Raw genomic sequence first — 26554 nt, 5'->3', positions numbered from 1 at the left:
AAAAGAAAGTACTAATAAGAGAAGTCGGAGGGGTAAGAGAGCCAGATAACATAGGGCCAGATGTCTATGTTGCACAAGTCCAAGAAGCCCTAGTTATACTTAATTCTGTGTGACTGGTGCTCCTCTGGAGTTGTGCAATGCAGCAATACTGATCAATGGCCCTGAAGGTTATAAGGATGGTGGCTCTTATATTGAACGAGATGGGAAATCTTTCTTCTGTATGGAAAATAGCATACAGGGGCATAGGAAAGCAGCAAAGAAGCTAATAAGGAGCTGAAAGGATAATCCAGGAATGAGTTGAAGTGGCTTGGACCAAGCAGTGGTTACGGAGGTGGTGAGCACTGTGGATTAAGCATATATTTTGACAACAGAGCCAATGGAATTTGCTGACAGATCAGATATGGTATGGGAGAGAAAGAGAAGAGTCAAGGATGACCTAAAATTTTTGGCTGGAGCAACCGGAAGAATGAAGTTGTTATTTGCTAAGAGAGAGAAAGTTGGAAGAGGAGCAGATGTGAGGGCAATATCAAATCAGTTTAGTACATGTTATGTTTGACACGCCTTTCAGACACTTGAGTGGAAATAAATAGAAGGCAGTGTGTGTGTGTGCGTGCGTGTGTGTGTGTGTGTGTTTGCGTGTGACAGAGAGAGAGAGAGGGAAAGAAGTATAAATATGCATTCAGTTTCAGAGTTCAGAGAAGAGTCAGGCTCAAGACCCATATTAGTCGTTGTCAGTGCGTGGAGCTGTTTAAAGCCACAAGCCTAAAAAGCTCAGTTCAGATCACTGAAACAGGCAACATCCAAAGACTAAGCCCTGAGGCACACCAGTGTCTAGAGGTGATAGAAATGAGAAGAAAACACCAAAAGAGGCTGAAAATAAGTGGCTTCTTCCTGGAAGCCAAGAAAGAGAGCTTATCAGGGAGGAGGGAGTAATTAACGGGGCAAATGCTGCAGGCAGTCAAGTCAGAGCAGAACTGAGAACTTCCCATGGGATTTACCAACACGGATGAAAATCCCTGAACCTGGAAAACAGTAGCTTTGCCTGAGAGGTGGAAGCGAGGACACTGGAATATGGGTCTAAAGGTTGGGGAAGTAGAATACAATTTGACATGAAACATAGATTTAAGAGTCATCAGTACCTACATGGCCACGGGCAAGAGATTTCCTGGAGAAAAATGCATAGGATGTCGAGGAAAGAGGGTTGAGACTAGAATCTTAGGGTCCATAGAGGAAAAGGAAAGAGACTGGCGGATGTGGTGGGAATCAGACCAAACAGAGCAGTGTTTCAGAAACAAAAGGCAAGAAAGTACTACAGATAAAGAAGTCAATGGGGACAAAAGCCTTCCATTGTGGGGCACAGGCAAGTTTTGTACTTCCTCCTTCATGCTCCCATGTCTCTATTCTTACAGGATGTAGTACTTATGGGTTATAGTAGATACTATCAGTTTTAAAGGCTTAGGGAAGTAAGTAAGCGCATATCTCAGCTATCTCACCCCTCTAGGGGGTAATTCTGAACCATATGTTGTACACTATTTTCCACATTTTCCCAAAATATTAAGCTCCAGTTGCCCATTATGGTAGCTGGCTTAATAATTCACCTTTCTTAACCATCTTCCCTTTCCTGAATCACCTCTCCCCTCCCCTACTGTCCCATGCCTCTCCCAAATATACCGTTTGTGCTTAAACCCTTGTCTCAGGCTCTGCCTTTGTACTTAGATGTCTATCTTTCCACTGCCCTATGAGCTCTTTATAAGTATGCATGTCATCTTTCCTTTTCCAGTTCCTGACAAACTTCCTGGTACATAGAATATGCTTCTGAATGTCTGTTGAGTCTAAGTATTCACATTTGTATAGTGTGTTATGGTTTCTAAAATTCTTTCCAATCCATCATCTCATTTAGCCCATAAAACAGTTCTACCACCCAGGTATTATTATCCCTCTTAAAAAGGTGAAGAAAGAGGGGTTAAAAGGGTTTAAAAGCTTGCTCAAGCCCATACAATTAGTAAGTAGAATAGTCAGGGCTTGAATACAAGTCTTTGGATCTAAGTTTGGTACCCTTAAAAGAAGAACCCACACATGGGAAAAAAGAAAATGTTCCCATGGTTTAAATTTTTAAATAATTTAAAATTATAAATGTAGGCAAATTTGAAGTTCTAAGAAAACTCCATATTATTTGACTATTCATTGTAATGAAAAGTGCATGGCTAGCTTTTAGTAACTTCATGATGCAATCTATAATCATCTAGCTCTGGCAAAACACTGACACTCAGTACCTCAAAAAACAGTACTGCATTACTTCCCCCAAATGAATTCACAACTCAATAGCAGAAATTCAGAGTACGTGTTTTACCAAGATCTCAAAACTACCATTTTGTTGCTACTGTGCTGAAATGGTTGCTCTCAGCAACCAGAGCTGGAAAGGCAAACAGAATACTAGGAAAAGGAAAAGGACGAGGAAAAAATAAATAGCTGAAGTTCGTTCATGGCAGGGGAGATCTCTTTAGACCTACAAAAACACCATTTAAAAACGACTTTTCATATATGATCACAGAGAAGGTAAAGTAAAGGATTAGTGAGAAAGCTCAGAATGATTGATGGGCCTTGACCTTTTGCTCCTGAGTTCTCACAACTCAACTATGGAAACACACACAAATGTTTATTTTAAAACCTCTGAAGAACAGTTCCCACAGCATTATCACTTTAGCACATTATTTACTTTATAGGATCTACCATCAATATAAGATAGAAAGGATAAGACAACTGTGCATCTTTCTATATGACAACAAAATCTCTTCAGAGTTTTGACTGATCTAAAGGATGCTAACAGAAGAATGAAATTCACAGAGCTGTGCATTGGGGAAAGCAGCTGTTACAAGTCATGTGTTTTGGTTCCATTCAGTCTGAAAAGACATTTTGAAAGTTCTTGTGAGTAGGGGGCTGTAACAGAAGGTAGTGCTCAAGGATTAATAATTGAATCCCAGGATGGTCCCACAATGGTGGACTATTGGGAGGATGATAGGGCCTGGGGGGGTTAGATTTAAAATAATCCTGAAACAATTTCCCTGACCCTTAGTTTTCTAATTAATTAAATGAAGATGATAATACCGCAGAGATTTACTCTGGAAGCAAGTGAGCTAACAGCTGTGAAAGCACTTTGGAAAGGAGAATGGGATCCATAAAGCAAAGAGGGAAATTACTATCTTCTTGGACAAATGATTCACAAGTAGAAAGAAAAAGCCTAAGATGGGAGTCAACTTTTAATGACCCTTCATTTCATGGCCTAAATAGGAGCCTGATGCCCAACATGAGTTCACAGTGTGAGTGCCTACAGAACACCATCTCTCTTCTTCTTTGCCAGGGGGGACCCTTCTCTTTTTCAAATATTCAGAATTCCTTTATGCGGTTGACTCCACTTTACTCCATTGACATTTAACCTGTATCCCTTTGTAGTTTCTGTGTGATAGCATGTTTAAATGCAGTCATTAATATTCTTCTCACACTGGTTCCCACAGAAGGGTGGACTAGGTGAGGTTTAACACTCTTTAAATGTAGGAAGCATGGTAATTATTAATGTTACTATTATAAAATAGTTTGCAAAACATAAAGCCTTAGACTAGGGTTTCTCATAAGCAGCACTAGTGATATTTTGAGCCACACAGCTCTTTTGTTGGGAGGAATTGTTCTGTGCATTGTAGGACGTTACACAGTGGATCTGGTCTCTACGCACTAGATGCCAATATGAACTATTTCTGTGGGTAGAGATGTAACAACCAAAATGTATACAGAAATTGCCAAGTGTTCCCAGGTGGGGGCTACAAAATGACTCCTGGTTGAGAACTACTGCACTAGATGAGTATAAACTAGTACTATGATTATTGTGATTACTTTTATTTTCTCAGATTACCTGGGATGATGCTCAGAACAGAGTAGGTACTCAATTGATATTTACCAAATAAATGAAAAAATGAGAAAAGGACTTCATCAGATATAAGTGGCCCTACAGCATAAATCCTTATATGATTAAGACTATATTATATAATAAATACTTCTCTAGTTGGCATACATATTCTTTTTTTTTTTAATGATTTTATTTATTTATTCGACATAGTTAGAGACAGCCAGCGAGAGAGGGAACACAAGCAGGGGGAGTGGGAGAGGAAGAAGCAGGCTCATAGCAGAGGAGCCTGATGTGGGGCTCGATCCCATAACGCCGAGATCACGCCCTGAGCCGAAGGCAGACGCTTAACTGCTGTGCCACCCAGGAGCCCCTGGCATACATATTCTTAGTACATGAACACAGTTTTAGTAACTGTGTGTATGCTAGAAATTATATTCTTATGCTTACACAAAGATCATACCTAGCATTAGCTCTCTCCCTAGCACATGAACTATGAACATCTCTATGACTGCTAGCATCCTATTTATCCATCAAGTGTGAGAGAAGAACAATTATTTTAAATTCCAGGGAAATATTACTTCTAACACTTTTTATCAGATTTCTTTTCAGAGAATTAATTCTACATGGAAAAAATATCACAACCAAAAATTTTAAGAAGGCTATGACAAGTAGAGGCTCTCAGATTCTCTTAGGAAATTTCTGTCTCTTTAGAAACATGTTTTTAGATATAAATGTTTCATCAAACTTCCCAGGTATTTTTCAAGATCAGAAAATTTATGATATTTTTCTGATATTTGGAGAACCTATATTAAGTGGCATTTCAGTTTGAGCCATTAAATAATACTGATAATCTGATTTTGATTTTCAAGAACTGAAACTTTTTGGCCATCAGTGTTAAAGAACATTGACGATGTTTTGATTTTTAAATTTTCTCTATGGATTCTTAAATCCTGAACCAAAAGGCTACATTTTCCAAATGACCTCTAGTAAAGACCACTAATAAAGTGCTCTTATCAAAACAGTGGCAAAGGTAGCTAAAAGAAAAGACATGAGGGACTTCTCTTTCAGATACCCTCACTCATCTGTCTAATGGTTTATTGCTATATACCAACTTTCAGATGGAATCTTAACTTGGTAGCAGACCACCACTAGACACTGTGCTAAAAAAATAAAATAAAACAAACTTCCACTCTTGGCTTAAATGTAGTAACTTGCAGCAGGTCGATGCCTTCATCAAGTAAAACTAGAAAAGCCAGATAAAACAGAAGAAGCATCTGTATAAAGTCTTTGATAGTTTTCAAGACAATTAGGATGTGAATGGCCAAGATCCTGGAGAGAAGATTATTGTAGAACAAAGAGGAGATATTCTCAGGATGCTTTTTCCCTTGTGGAACTTGCCAGTTCTTGGCATGGTGCTAAAAACTGAGACTCTGGACATGGGGCCACTGCAAAGAGGCAGAGAAATCAGCAGAACTTTCGGCAATCCCACAAGCATAGGGAGACAAAAGTTAGAGTCTGGGTGCTGCCAAAGGAGTGGGTATCAAGGGGCCAAGCATGTGATGAGAAAGGAGACATAGACAAGTAGGCCTATCACTTGGAAGGATTTTCTTTTGAGACATTTTCCACAAAGAGCAAGAGGCCAAAGAGCTAAACAAAACACTTCTGCAAAATAAAATGGAAATTCCAGCAATCTTATTGTTCTGAGAAGAAAAAAATAGAATTTTGGACTGCCCAAGGAGGAAGAGAATGCAGTAAACACCTACCTCAGTTTCTCATTTGGGACCACTAGCAAAGTATACCCTCAGACTCGAGACAAACCAAAGGTAGATGGAGCCTTAACAAAACAGCAAAATCAGCTCAGTCTCTGTTGGATCAAGGTGATCTGTTCCCATTATGTGTCTCCTCAAGAAAGGATTTGGTGCCCCAACTTCAGCCAACAGCCTTTTGCTCCTTCAGATTTTGCTCCAGCTGCAGAGAGCTGACTCATCCAAAGGCACACCTTTCCCAGGAAGGACCACATCAATGACTAATTGAGATGGGGATGTAAAGAACCAGCTATTTTGGCCCAACGTGGAATACCTTTCTTAGACCATATACACACCAGAGCTCAGAATGGATTTGGCAGAGACTCAGATGGACCTAGAGCAAATTTCAATTTCTCCTTCTGCTCAATCCTGTTTTCTCTCCCTCCTTGACACAAATGCTGATGCCTAATAAATACGCTGTACAACAAACTCTATCTCAGTGACTACTTCTGAAAAACTCAATTTGTGATAGTCCCAGGAGTGATCACCAAGACAGCATGTTGTAAGATTGGGTTATTGATCTGGATTACTCCCTGCTGTGAAAGTGCCATCATTCCTGGAAGGTGGAGCAAGCATTCCCTGGTACAATGGGGCAGTCAAATTGTGAAAACCCTTATCAGAGGTTATATAATAATTACAGAATAATGTACCTATGGAAAGGAATGCAGTGAATGGGGTTTAAGAAGTGCAAATAATAGTAGTAATGAGAAGAAGAAAGAGTAAGAAGAAGAAGAAGAAGAAAGAGGAGGAGGAGGAGGGGGGAGGGGGAGGGGGAAGAGGAAGGGAAGAGGAGGGGGGAGGAGGAGGATGAGGAAGGGGAGAAGGAGAAGGAGGAGAAAGAGAAGAATCTATAAGGGCAATGGATTGGATGCCTTACTGCTAAGCATCAGTGACCTAGAAAACAGTAACTCAAAGCTACAGCTAATTGCAATTCATGTGTAAAAGCCAAAATGCCTCTCTTGTAGCTTAGAAAGTGGCTCTTACATACTGTAGCAGGAAAGTCTAGAAAACTGAGGACCAGGCCCAAGAATTAACAGTCAGAATGCTCAAGCTCTATTGAAGGATAAACAGCTAATCAAAGCAGGTGTTTTTTGTCCATGTAAAGTCCTAGTTAGAGGGGAAAGAAAAGAAAAGAAAAGAAAAGAAAGAAAAGAAAAGAAAAGAAAAGAAAAGAAAAGAAAAGAAAAGAAAAGAAAAAAGAAAAGAAAAGAAAGAAGGAAGGAAGGAAGGAAGGAAAGGAAGAAAGAAAGAAAGAAAGAAAGAAAGAAAGAAAGAAAGAAAGAAAGAAAGAAAGAAGAGGGATGGAGGGAGGGAGGGAAAGAGGGAAGGAGGGAGAAAGGAAGAAAGAAAGGGAAAGAGAAAGAAACAGAAAAAAGAAGAAAGAAGGAGGGAGGGAGAAAGAAAGGAAGAAAGAAAAGAAGAAAGAGAAAGAAAAAGAAAAAGAATGTTGACACTTAGGATAAAGACAACTGGAAGTATCCCCCCAAATCTCCCATTTCTGGCTGACACCAAGGCTCTACATAAGCAGGAACAGAAGGCTAAGGCAGAGCTGTAAATTGCCAGGGTGTTTAAGTCCTACCACAACATACACACTGAACCCATTGAAAAGGGTGGGAGACTTATTGGTTCAAGGCATTTAAGGAGATATCTGTCCAATCACTGTTTGACCACTGAACTGCTGAGCAAAACTTTCAGTGGTCAGACATGACAAAGAACACAAACTTTACAATACAGACTTAGTTCAGGAAAATCACGAAACAAACAAATAGCAACAATAAATGCAACACAAATAGTAATAACAACAAATCCTGAGGAGAGGGAAAATTGGATTTGCAGAGTTGTACATTATATTATTTAAAATATCCAGTTTTCGGGGCACCTGGGTGGCTCAGTCGTTGAGTGTCTGCCTTCAGCTCAGGGCATGATCCTAGAGTCCTGGGATCAAGCCCTGCATCCCTGCTCCACTGGGAGCCTGCTTATTCCTCTCCCACTCCCCCTGCTTGTGTTCCCTCTCTCGCTGGCTGTCTCTCTCTGTTAAATAAATAAATAAATAAAATCTTTAAAAATAAATAAATAAAATAAAATATCCAATTTTCAACAACAACAAAAATATGAGAAGCAAAGAGACAAGGAAGTATAACCTATATATAAGGAAAAAAAACAGACAATAGAAACTGTCCCTGATGAGGCTCAGACATTGGCCTTGCTAGACAAAGAATTTACATCAGCTATTTTAAATGTATTCTAAGAATTTTTTTAAAAATCCATTTTGAAAGAACTAAAGTATAGTAATAATGTCCCATCAAATAGAGAATACTAATAAAGAGATATAAATTATTTTTTTCCTTAAAAAAAAAGAAACAAATAAAATTCAGGAGTTGCAAAGTACAGCAAATAAAATGAAAATTTCACCAGGGATGCTTAACAGCATATTTAAGCAAGTAGAAGAAAGAATCATCAAACTTGAAGATAAATAAATTCATATTATTCGGTCTAAGAAACACAAAGGAAAAAAAATCAAGAAAATGACAGGTCTTAAAATATTTTTGAAGATTTTATTTATTTATTTATTTGAGAGGGGGCAGGCAGAAGAACAAAGGGAGAGGGACAAGCAGACTCTGTGAAAAGAACAGAGCCTGACATGAGTCTCGATCTCATGACCCTGAGTGAGATCATGACCTGAGTCAAAATCAAGAGTCAGAAGCTCAACCAACTGAGCCACCCAGGCACCCCAAAAAATAACAGGTCCCTAAAGACTTAGAAGAAACATCTGGTGGACCAACATATACACTGTGGGAATTCCACAAAGAGAGGAGAGAGAAGGAAAAATAAAATAAGACAAAATCAGAGAGGGAGACAAACCATAAGACACTCTTAACTATAGGAAACAAACTGAGGGTTGCTGGAGGGGAGGTGGGTAGTAGGATGGGGTAACAGGGTGATGGGCATTAAGGAGGGCACTTGATGTAATGAGCCCTGTGTGTTATACACAACTGATGAATCACTAAACTCCACCTCTGAAACTAATAGTACACTACATGTTAATTAATTGATCTTAAATAAAATATAATAATAAAATAAGAAACAGTGTACTGTTCACCAAAAGAGAGAGAGAGAGAGAGAGAGGAGAGAAAATGGGACAGAAAGAGTATGTGAATATATAATAGCTGAGAAATCTCAAATTTAATGAATAATGTTGATCCACACATCCAAGAACAATAAACTCAAATTGAATAAATTCAGAAGGATCAATACATAGATATGTCTGTCATAATCAAATTATCGAAAACCAAAGATAGAAAAAATCTTAAGAACACCAAGAGATAAAAAATTCATCAGGCAAAACAGATTCTCTAGAAGATTAACAATTGATTTTTCATTAGAAAGCAGGAGTCCAAAAGAAAGTGAGATTACATATTTAGAGTGCTGAAAATAAAGGACTGTCAACCAAGAATTCTATATGCAGCAAAACTATCCTTCCAAAACGAGGACGATAGTAGGAGATTTCCAGATAAACAAAAGCCACTATCAGAACTTCTCCATGAGAAATATTAAAAGGAGTCTTTCAGAATGAAATGAAAAGACAAGAGACAGTAACTCAAATCCACATGAGGAAATAAAAAAATACCAGTAGAGGTAATTCCTAGGTAAATATAGAAGAGAGTATGAATATATTTTTGTTTGTCAATCCTTTTTTTTTCTATCTTATTTAATAGACAACTTCATAAATCAGTAATTTTAAGACAATGTTAATGGATTTATAATGTATAAAGATATAATTTGTATGACAATATTGGCACAAAGAAGGGGATAGGGAACAAAGCTATACAGAAGCAAACTTTGTAAATTATTGAAATTAAGTTGGTATTAATCTGAACTAGATTGTTATAACTTGATGCTAGCTACAAGCCCCACAGCAACCAATAAAAACAACTCAAAAAATGTAGTAAGAAGCAACAAGAAATTAAAATTGTATATTTTAAAAAATAGAATAGAAAAGGAGGTAATGGAGGATAGAGGAAATTTTTAAAAGACATAGAGAAAACAAATAGCAAACTAAAAGATGCAGATCCTCGCTTATCAGTTAATTACATTAAATGTAAATGAATTAAACACTACAATCAAAAGACAAGGATTTGTCTAGTGCCTAAAAAATGCTATTCAACTATATGTTCAACTCATAGTCGGAGACACAAATAGGTTTAAAGTTAAAAAATTAAAAATTTGAGATGTGTATATGTTTACATATATTCTGCTATTGTTGGGTAGAGTATTCTGTAGCTGTCTAAATAAAGTTGGTTTATATTGTTTTTCAATCTTCCTCCTTATAGATGATCTACCTAGTTGTTCTTTCCACTATTTTCCCCTTAATTCTATCATTTTTGCTTAATATATTTCTGGGCTCTGATGTTAGATTATGGCTTCTTGATGGATTGACTCCTTTATCATTTTAAAATGTCCTTCTTTGCTTCTAGTAATCATCTTACTGCAAAGCTATAATAATCAATATGGTGGGTACTCACATAAAAATAGAAATATAAATCATATAAATGGAATAGACTTGAGAGTTCAGACATGAACCCATACATCTATGGCCAACTGATTTTTGACAAGGTACTGAGTCCATTCAATGGTGAAAGAATAGTCTCTTCAACAGTTGGTGCTGAGATAACTGGATGAGGTTAGATCCCTACCTCATACCATATATGAAAATTAATTCAAAATGAATTGATGACTTACATATGAGAGCTAAAAATCTTAAAATTCTTAGAAGAAAACAGGGGAAAATATTAGTGACCTTGGATTAGATTATGAATTTTTTTAGATATGACACTAAAAGCAGAAGTGACAAAAGAAAAGATAGATAAATTGAACTGCCCCAAAGTTAAAAAAGATTTTTGTGCTTCAAAGGACCCAAACAAGAAAAGTCATTTGAAAATCACTTGAAAAGACACCCCACAGAACATAAGAAAATATTTGCAAATAATCTATCGGATAGTGGGCTTGTATCCAGAATGGATGAAGAACTCTTAACAATTCAACAATTAAAAGACAAATTACCTAACTTTAAAATGGGGCAAGTATTTGAATAGCTGCTTCTAAAAAGACATACAAATGACTAACAAGCTCATGAAATGTTGAAATATCTACATAATTAGTCACTATCAAATTGCAAAACAAAACCACAATGAGATGCTACTTCTTACCCACTAGGATGGTTATAATCAAAAAGGATAACAAGTGTTGGTGAGGATGTGGAGACATGGAACCCTTCTACATTGTGGATGAGACTGGGATTTCCTCAAAATGTTAAACAGAGTTATTACTGGTCACAGCAATTCTACTCCAAGCTATATACTAAAGGGAATTGAAAACATATGTTCACATGACTTTCACATGAATATTCATTGTGGCATCACTCATAATAAACAAAAAGTAGAAACACCCAAATGTTCCTCAACTAATGTATGGATTTTAAAAAATAGTATGTTCATACAAAGGAACAGTAATTGACAATAAAAATGTATGAAGTACTGACACATACTACAGCATGGGTAAACCTTGAAAATATTATGCTAAATGAAAGAAGCAAATCATAAAAGGTCCCATTTTATGATTCCATTTATATGAAATGTCCAAAATAGGCACATCCATAGCATCTGAATGTAGACTAGTGGTTTCCAGCAGCTAGGAGAGAAAAAAAATGGCATTACTGCTAATGGGTATGGGGTTTCTTTTTAAGGTGACAAAAATGTTTTGGACTTAGATGGCCGTGATGGTTGTACAACTCAGTAAGTATACAAAAACCAGTTAATTATAAATTTTAAAAAGACAAAATATTATGGTATATGAATTATATATCACTAAAGCTGATATTTTTAACATAATTTGGGGAAAATCATATCATCTCAAGAGATGTAGAAAATGCATTTGATAAAACTGAAAATCCATTTATGATTAAAAAAAAACACCTTAGCAAACCAGAAATAGAAAGGACTTCCTTAATCTGACACAGAGTATCAGTAAAATTCTTTCTGCAAACATTATAATTAAAAGTGAAATATTGAAACCTTTCTCTATGCCAAAGAAGAAACAGAAAGCATGTGATTGGAAAGGAGAAAATAAACTGTCATTTGTAGATGACATAATGTGCACTTAGAAAATCCAAATGAATCTACAGAGAGGTATAAAAATCAATATGTGATTCATCTGTATACAAACGGAAATTTTTTTTAAAGATTCCATTTACAAATGACATAAAAAATATTAGATACACATGAATAAATCTAAGGGAAGATAAACAAGATCTTTCTGGTTGAAATTACCAAACATTATTGAGAGAAATTAAAGAATAACTCATTAAAATACTTGAGTAAAGATTACCATAGTATATCATTTTGATGGGTTGGAAGACTCAACGTTATAAAGCAATTCTCCCTAATTTGAACTATGGATTTAATGCAATTCCAATTCTTTTTTTTTTTAAAGATTTTATTTATTTATTTGACAGAGACAGCCAGCGAGAGAGGGAACACAAGCAGGGGGAATGGGAGAGGAAGAAGCAGGCTCCCAGTGGAGGAGCCTGATGCGGGGCTCCACCCCAGAATGCCGGGATCACGCCCTGAGCAGAAGGCAGACACTTAACGACTGTGCCACCCAGGCGCCCCAGTGCAATTCCAATTCAAAACAAAAAGCATTTGTGGAAACTGCATGGTGATTGGAAAATTTACATAATACACAAAGGACCAAGAACAGGCAAAGGATCTTTAAGAAGTAAAAAGCTGAGGGACTTATACTATTGAATATAAAGACTTATAAAACAATAGAAATCCAGACAGAGTGGTATTGGTTCAACTCTATGCCAAATAGAGGGTCTAGAAACAGATGTATATATAATCAATCACTTGATTGATAACAAAGGTGACATTACAGTGCAGAGGGGAAAGATAGTACTCTAAATAAAGGATAGTGGGTCAATTAAATATATGCACAGAAAAAAAAGTTAATCCACAGCTCTCACCATACACAAAAATTAATTCCAGAATATGGTAGATATAAATGTAAATGCTAAGACAATAAAGGTCCAAGAAGAAAACACAGGAAAAAAAACTTCTACGTTTTGGTGTAGGCAAAGATGTCTTAAGCAAGACACCAAAAATGAATCACAAAATAAAAGACTGATAATATGGATGCATTAAAATTAAGATCTTCGATTCCATAATTTGACACTAATAAGAAAGGCAAGCCACAGAATGGGAGATTTTCACAATACATAAACACAAGAGTTGACATATCTAGGATAAATAAAGAAATATAAAATCAAGAACACAAATGCAAACCACCCAATCAAAGAATGAATAAAACACCTGGACAGATGGTTCATGAAAAGGGGTATTCACATCACCAAAACTTTTGAAAAAATTAATCACACTCATCAGGGAAATGCAACTTAAAACCACAAAAGACCACGATACTATCATCAGAATTGGTAAAATGAAAATGACTGACAATAACAAGTGTTGGGGAGGATTTGGAGCAAATGCATCTTTCACACCCAGCTGGTAGGAGGATAAATTGGTACAACCACTTTAAAAAACTTTTTGCTGAATAAATATATGGACCATGTTCAATCAAAGACATGCACAAGAATAGTCAAAACATCACTATTCTTAATAGCTAGAAACAACTCAGATGGGCAGCAACAATTGAACAGAAAAATATGTTGGGGTATAGTTATATATTAGGACACCATACAACAGTGAAAATAAATGAACTGCAAGAGGAAAACATAAGGAATCTCTCAAACATAATGTCGAGCAAATGAAGCTAGATACAAAAGGAATCCATCCTCCCTGATTCCACTGACATGAAGCTCAGAAGTAGGCAAGCCTATCTAAGATGACAGAAATCACCTTAGATGGCTTCTCTTAGAAGAGAGGTTTCTTTGGGGAGGATAAGTGGACTGGAAGGGAGCTTGAGAGATTTTTTTGGGATGCTGGACCTTTTGTGATTTGCTTCTTTCACTCAACATGATGACATGTTCAAGGTTCATCCATGTGCAAGTACTTCATGCATTTTTACTGTCAATTAATATTCCACTGTCTGAATATACTTTTTTTAAATCCATAGATTAGATGAAGAACATGTGGGTTGTTTCCACTTTTTGGTTACCATAAATAATGCCACTATGAACATTCATGTACAAGTTTTGTGTGATCTATTTCTTGATCTGGGTGCTGGTTATATGGGTCTGGTCACTTCCATAAAATGTATTGAAGTACATATATTATTTGCATACATCCTTGTATGAATGGTGTATTTCAATAAAAAATTTTTTCAATGAAATGAAACACAGACACTTACATTGCTTGCCTTTCTCCTGTTGTGGTGAGAAGCAAATCCTGCTGACATTGTTGCTTTCGGTTTCGTTTCTAAACTGAGAGCAGGTGAGGAAATCGGGCCAGGAGGCATTCACCATCCCCAGCACTGAATCACAGCCCTCTTTTGCAGCCTCACAGAAAGACCTACAGGGCAGGAGTCCATGGCTAGAAGAAAAGAAAAAGTGAAAATTAGTGTTTTTACTGACTACTTCTTGAAATAACAATGAAATTAAAGTTGGCCACCAGCGCTGTGATATTATCTTAATTTATATTTACTATAGTCAACAACTTAAATTTCTACAGTAAGTCCCAAAACAAGGATTGCAGCCACCCTATTACCATGACTCTAGAGGGTATAAGCTAGTTCCATAGCATATCAGCTTACTATCTCTTATAAAAGTATTTATCCCAAATGACTTTTTTTTTAGATTTCCTGTGCTCAAGTAAACCTGTCAACCAAAAAAAGAGCTCTAGTTAATATCAAATGGAATAAAGTAACATAAATATGAAGGCCCCCAAATTGGAAAAGCAGAAGTAGGTCACAAAATAGTTTAATCTCATTTCTTTAGCTTCCCTTTAAGAAATTCAAAGTATCTCTGAGAGGTCAACACAAAGCTGTTCTTGAACCTCCACTGCCTGCCTAGAAAAAGTAGACAAGTGGCAACGCACTTGTTTATCTACAGTAATAGATTATTTGTCTTCACTTTTTAAACAGCTATTTATCTTCTCAGATTTCTCCTTTATTTTCTGCAAAATAGAAAAATGCAAACAACTGCTGTTAATGGTAAGAGTAACTATGGTGCCAGAGCTTGTCTTTATTCATCCGCCAGGCAGTCAAGCACTTCTGGATGAGAATGTTACAATTCTAGTGGTAAATGTAGAAATGTTACAGGGCAGGGACTTGTTCCCTTGCAGACCCAGCTGGCATTTCCCATGTTGCAGCCACAGAATGCATCTCTCACCACGGCTGGTGGTCTGGCAAAGCCATTTCAAATGGTTTTAAGGAAACTGGGAAAGAAAACATACATGTCTGTCAAGGCAAAGCACACGCGTCACTCGGTAGGGTCACTAGGATATTGCACAACCATATAATATGGGATCTGTCACAAACCTTAAGCAATACCTGGTTCAAATCCTCCATTTGAAACAAGCCCAGAAAGATTCTGGGATGGACTCGAGATCACATATCTTCTTAATGGCAGAAGCAGGAAAAGAATCCAGTGTTTGAACTTTTAATTTATGTTGTAGCTACTCTTCCATATTATCTATTTTCACACAAGGACTGAAAAATTTGGCTTTAAAAAATCCCTTGATTAAACAAGCACATTGAAATTCCCCATTCATACTTCTGCGGATTGCAGGAACATAATGGGATACACCAGCCACTGAGTTAAAATAGAACTGATAGCGTCTGTAAAAGGGATCCTGGGAGAGGGGTTTTGTTCTATTTACGAATATGGAAAGGGGGTACTGGACAATTACATTCAGATGCAAATGTTTTTGACCTTCTTCTCAGGAACTTGTCTCAAAACTCACTATCTTGTAGAATCCTGATCTCCACATAATTATCTACCTACTAAATCTGTTAATGAAGATGTGGCAAGAGAGGTTTTGCATTTGAAAGATTAGGTTTGGGCTATAAAATTATGAATTGGTCCAGACAAGTTTCTTGGTTTAAAGGAGACACCTGACTGCCATTGAGAAATACATAGATATTTATAGGACTAAGAAAGTGTCACTTACATAACATTTTTAAATCTTAGTCCAGAGGGGCACCTGGGTGGCTCAGTCAGTTAAGCGACCCACTCTTGGTTTCAGGTCAAGTCATGATCACAGGATCATGAGATCGAGCCCCACCATGGGCTCAGCTCTGGGCGTGGAGCCTGCTTAGGATTCTCTCTCTCTCCCTCTGCCCCCACCTCCACCCCGTCACACGATCTCTCATTCTCTCTCTCTCTAAAAAAGCAAAAATCTTATCCTAGAGAAGTTAGAGACTATATTTTCTCAAAACTGCAGGACATGGTTGAGGAATCAGATCGTAGAATTCTTATGCAATTGCTTTGCAACACTTTGCTAGGCTCTAAGCGCTTTACACACATTAACTCACTCATTTCTCATTAAAGCCCTAAGTGATAGGTACTACTACTCTCATCCCAAATATACAAATAAAAAACATTGAAGCACAGGAAAACTACGAGACTTCTCCAAGATCACTGAGGTAGTGAATGTCAGAGCCAGGATTCAAACGCAGCCAGATTGATCCCAGGACCCACTCGGTTAAACACTCTATTCATATGAATCCATACTTCAAGAATGTGTGTTCCAAAAGCACAACTCAAGGTTTGTTCAAAACTTGATACTTAATATCAGACATATTGCAAGTTTGGTTCTAGACCGCCACAATAAAATATTGTGAATATCACAAACAAATCAAATGAATTTTTTATTTCCCATTGCATATAAAAGTTACCTTAACACTATGCTACAGCCTATTAAGTATGAAATAGCATCCTGTCTAAAAAAACAATGTACTGTGTACATACCTTAATTAAAAAATACTTTACAGCTAAAAAATGCTAATCATCCTCTGAGCTTTTAGTGAGTTATAGTCTTTTTGCTGGTGTAGGGTCTTGCCTGGACGTTGGTGGCTGCTGACTGAACAGGGTGGGGGCTGCTGAAGGTTGGGGAGACTGTGGCAATTTTTTAAAATAAGACAACAGTGAAGTTTGCTGCATCCTTTGACCCTTCCTTTCATGAGCAATTTCTCTGTAGCCCTGATGCTGTTTGACAGCATCTTACCCACAATAGAACTCAAAATTGGAGTCAATCCTCTCAAACCCTGCCAGTGCCTTATAAACTAAGTTTATGTGATATTCTAAATCCTTTGCTGTCATTTCAATAATTTTCACAGCATCTTCACCAGGAGTAGATCCCATCTCAAGAAACCACTTTCTTTGCTGATCTGTGAGAAGCAACTCCTCCTCTGTTAAGTTTAATCATGAGATTGTAGCAATTCAGTCACGTCTTCAAGCTCCACTTCTTATTCTAGTTCTCTTGTGATTTCTACCACACATGCAATTACTCCCCCCACTGAAGTCTTGAACCCCAAAGTCCTCCATGAGGTTTGGAATCAACTCCTTTCAAAATCCTGAAAATGGGGGCGCCTGGGTGGCACAGTCATTAAGCGTCTACCTTCGGCTCAGGGCATGATCCCGGCGTTCTGGGATCGAGCCCCACATCAGGCTCCTCTGCTATGAGCCTGCTTCTGCCTCTCCCACTCCCCCTGCTTGTGTTCCCTCTCTCGCTGGCTGTCTCTCTGACAAATAAATAAAATCTTAAAAAAAAAATTCTGAAAATGTCAAAATGTTAATATTTTGACCTCATCCCATGAACCACAAATATGCTTAATGGTATTTGAATGGCTAATCCCTTCCAGAGGTTTTCAATTTACTCTGCCCAGATCCATCAAAGGAATCACTACCTATAACAACTATTGCCTTACAAAATATATCTCTTAAAGAATAAGACCTGAGAGTTAAAATTACTCCTTGATCCTTGGGCCGCAGAATGGGCGTTGTGTCAGCAGGCATGAAAACAACATTAATCTCATTGTCCATCTCCATCAGAGCTCTTGGATGACCAGATGCATTGTCAATGAGCAGCAATATTTTGAAAGGAATCTTCTTTTCTGAGCAGATCTGGCTTAAAATATTCAGTAACCCATGGTGTAAATAGATGTGCTATTATCGAGGCTTTCTTGCTCCATTTATAGAGCACAGGCAGAATAGATTTGGCAAATACTTAAGGGCCTTTGAGATTCTGGAAAGGTATATAAACTGTGGCTTCAACTCAAAGTCAACAACTGCATTAGCTCCTAACAGGAGAGTCAGCTTGTCCTTTGAAGCTCTGAAGCCAGGCATTGACTTCTTTCTAGCTCTGAAAGCCCCCAAAGGCATCTTCTTTCAAGAGGAGGCTGTTTCAATTACATTGAAAATCTGCTGTTCAGTGCAGCCACCTTGATTAATTATTTAGCTGGATCTTCTGGGCAACTCACTGCAGCTTCTCCATCAGCACTTGCTGCTTCACCTCGCACTTTTATGTTCTAGAGAAGGCTTCTTTTCTTAAACCTCATGACCAACCTTTGCTAGCTTCAAACTTCTCTGCAGCATTTTCATTTCTCTCAGTCTTCACAGAATTGAATTGAAGAGAGTTATTAAGGCCCTGCTTTAAGCTTTAGGATTAGGTTTTGTCTTAAGGCAACGTTGTGGCTGGCTTGATCTTCCATCCAGACCACTCAAACTGTCTCCATATTAACAACAAGGCTATTCTGTTCTCTTATCATGCATGTGTTCACTGGAGTAGCACTTTTAATTTTCTTAGAACTTTTTCTTTGCGTTCACAAGATGTTTGACACAAGAGTTCACAAGATGTTTGACACAAGAGGCGTAGCTTTTGGCCTATCTTGGCTTTTGACGCACCTTCCTTCCTAAGCTTACTCATTTCTAGTTTTTGATTTAAAGTGAGAAACGTGCGACTCTTCCTTTCACTTGAATACTTAGAGGCTATTAGAGGGTTATTAATTGGCCCAATTTTAATATTGTTGTGTCTCAGGGAATAGAGGGAACTGAGCAGAGGGAGACTGACAAGCGAATGCCCAGGGGAACACACAGCACTTACTGATTAAGTTCACCCTCTTATATGAATACGGTTCATGGCACTCAAAAACAGTTACAACAGTACGTCAAAGATCACTGAAGACAGATCATCTCAACAAATATCACACTAATGAAATGCTTTGAAATACTGCAAGAATTACCAAAATGTGACACAGATATATGAAGTGAACAAAGGCTTTTGGCAACGTGGTGCCGATAGATTTGCTCGACATAGGGTTGCCGCAGACCTCCAATTTACAAAAAATGCAGCACCTATGTAGCACAATAAGGCAAAGTGCAATTAAACAAGGCATGCTTGCATGCACTTCCTGAGTGGACCAACCATGTACACAGGGTTGGGTTCTCCCTTCATTCCACAAACTCCTAGTCAGCCTGCAATGAATCAGTATTTGCCAAAGGGGCTAAGGAACACCAAGGAAGGGTAAAGTCATTTCTCTTTCTTTTCCACGTGTGAGACAGCCCAGAGTAAAGCTACACATAATCTGGATTTGTCTTCAGCATTCTTCCTTTACCTTCTAGTCCCTGACCTGGGTCCCAGTTTCAGACACCATCCTGGCCACCCCCACTCCGGCAACCCCACTTAGACGGCCATCTCCACCAGAGTGTTCCTGGCTCATAAACATTTTCTTCCCTTCCTACAATCAAAACTACATTCCCCAAGTGATCAGATCCCAATTAGCCTGCCAAAGAAGAAGGATGAAAATAACACAGAGTAATTCATAATAACAGATGGACATTTAACCCTCCCAAAGGTTTTTGCATCATTAGAAGATTGTTTGCTGGAGCAAAGGAATCTCTAATTGATGGAATACCAGGTGCCATTTACAGAGGAAACATTCATCCAACATTGTTGGTGGGGAGTGGGGGCAGGATGATCCCTGAGAAGCTGTCTAACATGCAGGGCCCAATTCTCCCAAGAGATTTCTGGACCCTTCCTCACTTCTGAACCCATGTATTTTTTAATGACTCCACATCTTTTATCAGAATCTATAAGAGCAATAAAGCTTCACACAAGGGCCCAGCAGACTATTTTCATGTTCTAAAGCTGAGTCTTATCTCAGAAACTAGCTGTTATTGACTCTTACCATGGTCATCTCCTACAGGAAAACTTAAGTCTACCATTCTAAAACTTCCATACTCCTCACTCACTGTCTGATCTTAAGCCAACAGTTCAATCACACCAAGACTCACAATTTCCTCATTTGAAGAGTGAGGGGTTTGAAAGCTGATTTTTTGTGGTCCTTTTACCACTAACATTCTGTAAATCAAAATTCATTCTTTAACACAATACTTCTCAGAGGAGCAGTGATAATCCTACCAGCTTTGCTAAATTTCAAAAGGTAACAGACATTTTTTCTTGAGATTTGTTCTGGGAATATCTAGAGACATTAAAATACCATTAGGCCTTTCATTCTAAAAATAGGACCTAAGAAAAATGTCTAGAGTGTTTCCAAATAGCTCTCTTAAGAGGTGTAACCAACTGAGACCCATAAGCTTCAAATTGCTGGACCAGGACATGTGAAATAGTGACAGAGTATTTATAACAAGCAGCCCTTTCAAACAGTGAGCAAAACGAGGAGCCATTTGTTCTTGCTTCGCATGAAATGTAATTGCCTATGAGGGGTTGGAATATTTGGCTTTTCATCACATGGAACAGTGTGGTGAGATAGACCACACTATTTTGGAACACGAGTGTCTATATCCAAGCAGGAAGTTGACTGACATCTGAAAACAGTGCTCTGTACAGGGAAAGAGTTGGATTTGGCTATCAGAATACTATTTTAGAACTGGTGATTATTTTAAATTGATGTGTGAAGTGCCTTTGGTGTTAGAAGTCCCTAACACATTTCAACTAAAGTTCAAGCAGAGAACTATTACATCACCTCTGTAATTATTTGTTGAAACCAATACATATAAATGGATACATAAACAATTCTACTATATAATGATAGTGAAGCTTTTATGGTATTTTCACTAGGCAGGACATTCTAAAATAATTAACCAAAAAAAGTGGTAGATTTTACCTATATAATTTTCAAAATTTTTTAATTTAAATTCAATCTAGTTAACATATAGTGTATTATTAGTTTCAGGGGTAGAATTTAGTGATTCATCAGTTGCATACAACACCCAGTGTTCATTATATGAAGTGCCCTCCTTAATGCCCATCACCCAGTTACCCCATTCCCCCCCACCCAACAACCCACAGTTTGCTTCCTAGAGTGAAGATTCTCTTACGGTTTGCCTCCCTCTCTGTTTTTAATCTTATTTTATTTTTCCTTCCCTTCCCCTATGTTCATCTGTTTTGTTCCTAAATTCCATATATGAGTGAAAGAAATCATACAGTATTTGTCTTTCTCTGACTGACTTATTTTGCTTAGCATAATACCCTCTAGTTCCATCCACATCATTGCAAATGGCAAGATTTCATTCTTTTTGATGGCTGAATAATATTCCATTGTATATAGCTATATAATTTTTAGTGAATTTATGTACTGAAATTGTTTGCTTTGTTTACAAAAAAATTACAGGTTTTTTCTTTACTGTGCCCTTTGACCAACATCTTCCCATTTCTTTCCAAATTTATAAATGTCATCTGCAAAAAAAAATTCTGATAAAGACATAATGTTAAAATTACTGAACAAGCTATGGCCACAAAGTAGGTTTATATAGCTATAGATTTTTAAATTTTACAAACCACTTTTTCTAATTTTTTTACTTTGACCTACTTTTTGACTTACAGACAATTTATAAAAACATTACAGAAAGTTTCCAAATATTCTTCATCCAGGCTCCCCAAGGCAAACTTCTTACATACAGTATAATTATCAGAACCAGAAATTAATATTGGTACAGTACCTTTAACTAAGAACTCTATTCAGAGCAGTGGGTAAAGGGTCTCTAGATGACATGAGATCTCCATTAAGAATCTCACATCATTTAGTTATCACTTTTTACTTTTGGCACATAAACTAAACTTTAAATATATTAGAAGAGCTTAGATTTTAAAACTATTTTACCATTAAAAAAGAAAAAAAGAGTCTCTGTGGCAAGCAGACTCTAAGATGGTCCCAGTGATCCCTACCTCCTGAGAGTCATGCCCTGTGTAAGCCCCTCCCTCCCCTTGAATGTCAGTCAGCCTAGAGACTTGCTTACAACCAATACAAGGTAATGGGATGTCACATCCATCATTAGGGTACATAAGACTATGACTTCTCTATTGCCAACAGACTCCCTATTGGATTTGATGAAGAAAGTTGGCATATTGAGGCCCACATAGCAAGGGCTTAAGAGTGACCTCTGGCCAACAGCCAGCTAGAAACAGACTCTCAGTCCAACAACTCTTGAGGAACTAAAATTCTTCCAACGTAATTCAGATAAGATCTCAGCCCTGGCTAATACCTTGATTGTACCCATATGACAGACCCTAAAGCAGAGGACCCACATAAGTCATTCCCAGAGTGAAGATCCACAGAAACTATGAGATAATAGATGTGTTTTATGGGGTGCCTGGGTGGCTCAGTCGTTAAGCATCTGCCTTCAGCTCAGGGCATGATCCTGGCGTTCTGGGATCGAGCCCCACATCAGGCTCCTCCACTGGGAGCCTGCTTCTTCCTCTCCCACTCCCCCTGCTTGTGTTCCCTCTCTCGCTGGCTGTCCCTCCCTCTCTGTCGAATGAATAAATAAAATCTTTAAAAAAAAAAAAAGATGTGTTTTATTTATTTATTTTATTCATTCATTCATTCATTTTAATCATGTTGTATTATCTTTATTAAGTATAAAGACTTCCAATCATGTCATCTAGAGACCCCTTTACCCACTGCTCTGTTTGGTCACTAGTCTCTTGTCTCTCTCTTCAGCAATGGTGAGGCAGATACTCTTTCCATGGGAAAGAGGAATCAATTAGCTGTTGCTATTGGCATCTCTCACATGAGCTATATCAAAAGAACCAGGGTGTCTCTCTCTGTGGCTGATCACACCAATTTTTCCCAGGTTAGCACCTCTGGTCACCAAACACAGATTAACAGTGTCAAACTTGATGAAACCAGTAATCTTTCCAGTCTCCAAATCAGTCTGAATGGTGTCATTCACCTTGATGAGGGGATCAGGATAGTGGGTGATGCAAGCATCATGGGTCACTAGATGAGGAATTCCCCCTCCACCCCCAAAGATCTTTCTCACTTTACACAAATTATACTTGGCCTCCTCAGGTGTAATCCAATGAATAGCAAAGCAACCCTTGGTGTCACAGATCAGATGGAAATTCCCAGTCTTGTCAATGCTGATGACATCCATAAAACCAGCAGCGCAGGTTATATCAGTTTGCACCTTGCCACCAATCTTAATAAAAAGCTATATACAGATTTTCTTTACTTCATCGCCTCTTAGGGCATACTTAAGTCTGTTTCTTAGGAAAATGATGAGAGGGAGACATTCTTTCAACTTATAGGGACCAATAGATGGACAAGGGGCCAACATACCCAGTTTATCCAGCATCCAATGCTTTGGAACTGCTACACGCTTCAGATGCTTTTTGGGACCATGAGCCATGGCTCTTCTAAGCACAAAAAGAGCTAGATGTGCACTGTTATAAGCTGCTAAATTTGTAATCTGTTATGCAGCAGTAGGTAACTAATACACTTTTCTTTGATATATCACTTGGTCAGAAACATGCTACTGAGTCAACAAGACTCATACAATCATTTTTTAAAAACATATTCCTAAATTTTTCAGTGGACAATGCTCACAAAGTCACAGTCACAGGCAGCTCCAGGAGCTGCAGGTCTTCATCATGAAAAGAATGTTAATGCTGGAAGAGTCTTGCTAGATAATTGGCTCCTATTTCCTCCTTTTACATTGTGAGGAAACTAAAACCTAAAAAAAAAAAGATCTCACAGGCAGATACCATGACTCCAGCCCAGTGCTCCAATATGTGTCATCTAGCTGGCCTCTTTTCATAAACATGAGCCACAGGTAACACAGGAATAAATCCACAAATGACACAGGAGCATGACCTCATCACCACTGCTGGAAAACACAAACATAACAGATGGCTTGTTTTCTTTTTGATGGACCGACAGTATCAACTTCCTATGCCAGCACACTCTGTTGGCCTCAAGAGACCATAAGAGCTATGGTTTAGATGGGGTATGACAAAGGTAGGAAAGAGGTTTCCTTAGTTTCCAGCTTCACTAGACATGGAGATGGAAAAGTGTATAAGAGAATGTTAAATGTCATTGTCTCACATCAGAAGAAAAATAATGGGAAATGTCGAGGTATTTTTTGGTCATACTGGTCTGAAATTCTTTAAAAGCAAGGACTATGTGTGTCTTATTTTTCATTTGTAATAGCCATGGTCCCAGCAGCAAAGAAATGACCTGCTGAAGTAGCATCACTGCGGAGCATTGAATGAAAGGGCCACTTAACAAAGGTGCTGGCAGGGTTTAGAGAAACCAACAAGGGGTATGCTGGGACAAGTTCTGTTAGCACCCAGTCTTAAGGGACAAGGGAAAGAAAGAGCAGTTACGGGAACTTAGAGAAAGCCATGTGGAGAAGGCTGGTAGGAGCCATAGCCTCTCATAGGGGAATTCCGGCAACCCATGCAGAAATCAGTAGTTTGGTTTTATCAGGGAGCCAGTTTACTAGCAAACCACTCGATGAAAGTATAAATCATGTCATCTCTTACAGAAGAGAAAATGTTCTTAACTCCTCTGAAAGGAATAATACTGTCATGCACTTCTTGAACCAGATAAAGACATTATGTCAATATTAACCCAAACTCCCCCCCAACTCCTTTGATAGACATGATCTTCTTGGTGGTAACACTATCTACCCAAGTCCCAAGCCCAAAAACCTTTGCCTCACCCTCAACCTCACCATTCATATGCAATTAATCACTAAGTGCTGCTACTTTTACTTCTAAAATTCCCTGAAACATGTTTGTTCTCTCCCCATTTTGTATCCTAGTAAAATTAAACTAGTTGTAGTTCCCCCAATATACGACAGATCTAGAATGTTACTCTACCTGAAATGCCTTCCTATTCCACCTTGTCTACATGGCAAACTTCTTTCCATCCTCTAAAACCAATTCATCCAGGGCACATATTGCAGGAGCACTGGGTGTTACATGCATACAATGAATCATAGAACACTACATCAGAAACTAATGATGTACTGTATGGTGACTAGCACAACATAATAAATAAATAAATAAATAAATAAATAAATAAATAAATAAAACCAATTCAGCTGTTACTTCCTCCCTGGGAGTAGGCTTCCCTAATAATGTCAATGAAAACAGTTCTTCCTCTGTCTCTCTGTTACCCCCACACTTTTTAAACTGATCACACTGTACAACAGTTTAATCATTCTCATGTCTGGTCCCCTATTATGCTGAGTTCCTTGAAGGCAGAACTGTATTTTATTCATCTCCATATCCTTAGCATCAACCTAGGCACCTGGCACATTGTAGGTGCCAATAAATGCTTAAATAAATTGGAAACACCAACAGGTGTTCAGGTCTCCTTCATCTCCTGAATTCTCATATCCTCACAGATCTCCATCGGGAAGTTTCCCTGAACAACACTCTGCTTAAAACTGCACCTCTTGCCACCACATTCCCACTCTCCCAATGCCCTCCGATTCCTTGCTGCAATTTTCTCCATTGCACTTATCACTGTCTGATATAGTACTATTTATTTATTTTGATTTTTTATTCGTTACCTATTTATTTATTTATTTCCCTTCAATATAATAAAAAGTTCCATGAGGTCAAGGATCTCATTCTGTTTGTGGCTTTATACCTAGTATGTACTACTATTTATTTATTTATTTTAATTTTTTATTTGTTATCTATTTGCTTATTTCTCTTCAATATAATAAAAGTTCCATATGAGGTCAAGGATCTATTTTTTTGTGTGTGGCTTTATATCTAGTATATACAGTCAGCAAATATCCGTTGACAAAATAAAGGAATCACACGCAGGGGCTAATTCAGTGGCCCACTTGAAATAAAGCTGTCACCAAAGTTGGGAGCAGAACCATCACTACAAGAATCTCAACTTATATGGATTATACAAGAGCTCATGCTGGCCCTGCTCATGTGATTTCCTCCCCCTTAGGTCAGCAAATTTTACACGTGCTGTTCAATCTTAAAATAATTCTCATGTAAGAGGAAAATGTCAGTAAAATTGTTATGGATGAAGACTCTACACATTAAGTGTCTTGTTTATATGCCAATAGTAGGGATCACCCTTAAAATAGAAAAACAAGGAAATACCAACAGATAAACACAGCTTGACTTAAGATGAGTGTGAATAACGTAAAAACCACACAATCACCCCTGAAAGGGAATATAAAATTCCATGCAACTTGTAACCAACACGATCCTGATTCTCATTAATACTCGGCATACTACCAGGGCCCATGGGATAGAGGATTAACAAATCGCAAAAGAAACTTGCCATTGTTAAATTATTTTTGCAGCTGTTTTGATTTTTTGTACATCTTGAAATGATGCCTTACATATGGATCTTCAAATGAATTGAATCAGAAATATTAAATCTACATTCTAGTCACGTCCACATAATACCGATGAATTATTGAGGAGAAAAATAAACAAATGACTCCACTGAGCTTGTCAAAATGCGTGTGCTTGAGACACCGTCAGTGATGTGACAAGGCATTGTCAGAAAGAGCTGAGGGGCACCTGGGTGGCACAGCGGCTAAGCGTCTGCCTTTGGCTCAGGGCATGATCCCGGCGTTATGGGATCGAGCCCCACATCAGGCTCCTCT

At 38.0% G+C, this 26554-nt stretch overlaps 1 protein-coding gene and 1 pseudogene across 10 annotated transcripts in view; both read right to left on the bottom strand.

The window, feature by feature from the left end:
• Positions 1–26554, bottom strand: part of CORIN (corin, serine peptidase) — a 228166-nt gene that overhangs the window by 122900 nt on the left and 78712 nt on the right. For all 10 annotated transcript variants that reach the window (XM_034671855.1, XM_034671857.1, XM_034671858.1 and 7 more), the window contains one exon: positions 14068–14249. In XM_034671855.1, the coding sequence (XP_034527746.1) occupies positions 14068–14249 (182 nt within the window). The remainder of the gene's footprint in view (positions 1–14067; positions 14250–26554) is intronic.
• LOC105236615 lies at positions 22574–23311 on the bottom strand (annotated as a pseudogene).

Source organism: Ailuropoda melanoleuca, chromosome 11 (assembly GCF_002007445.2).
Source record: "Ailuropoda melanoleuca isolate Jingjing chromosome 11, ASM200744v2, whole genome shotgun sequence".
Classification (NCBI taxonomy): Eukaryota; Metazoa; Chordata; class Mammalia; order Carnivora; family Ursidae; genus Ailuropoda; species Ailuropoda melanoleuca.
This window is presented reverse-complemented; position numbering and strand designations above follow the sequence as displayed.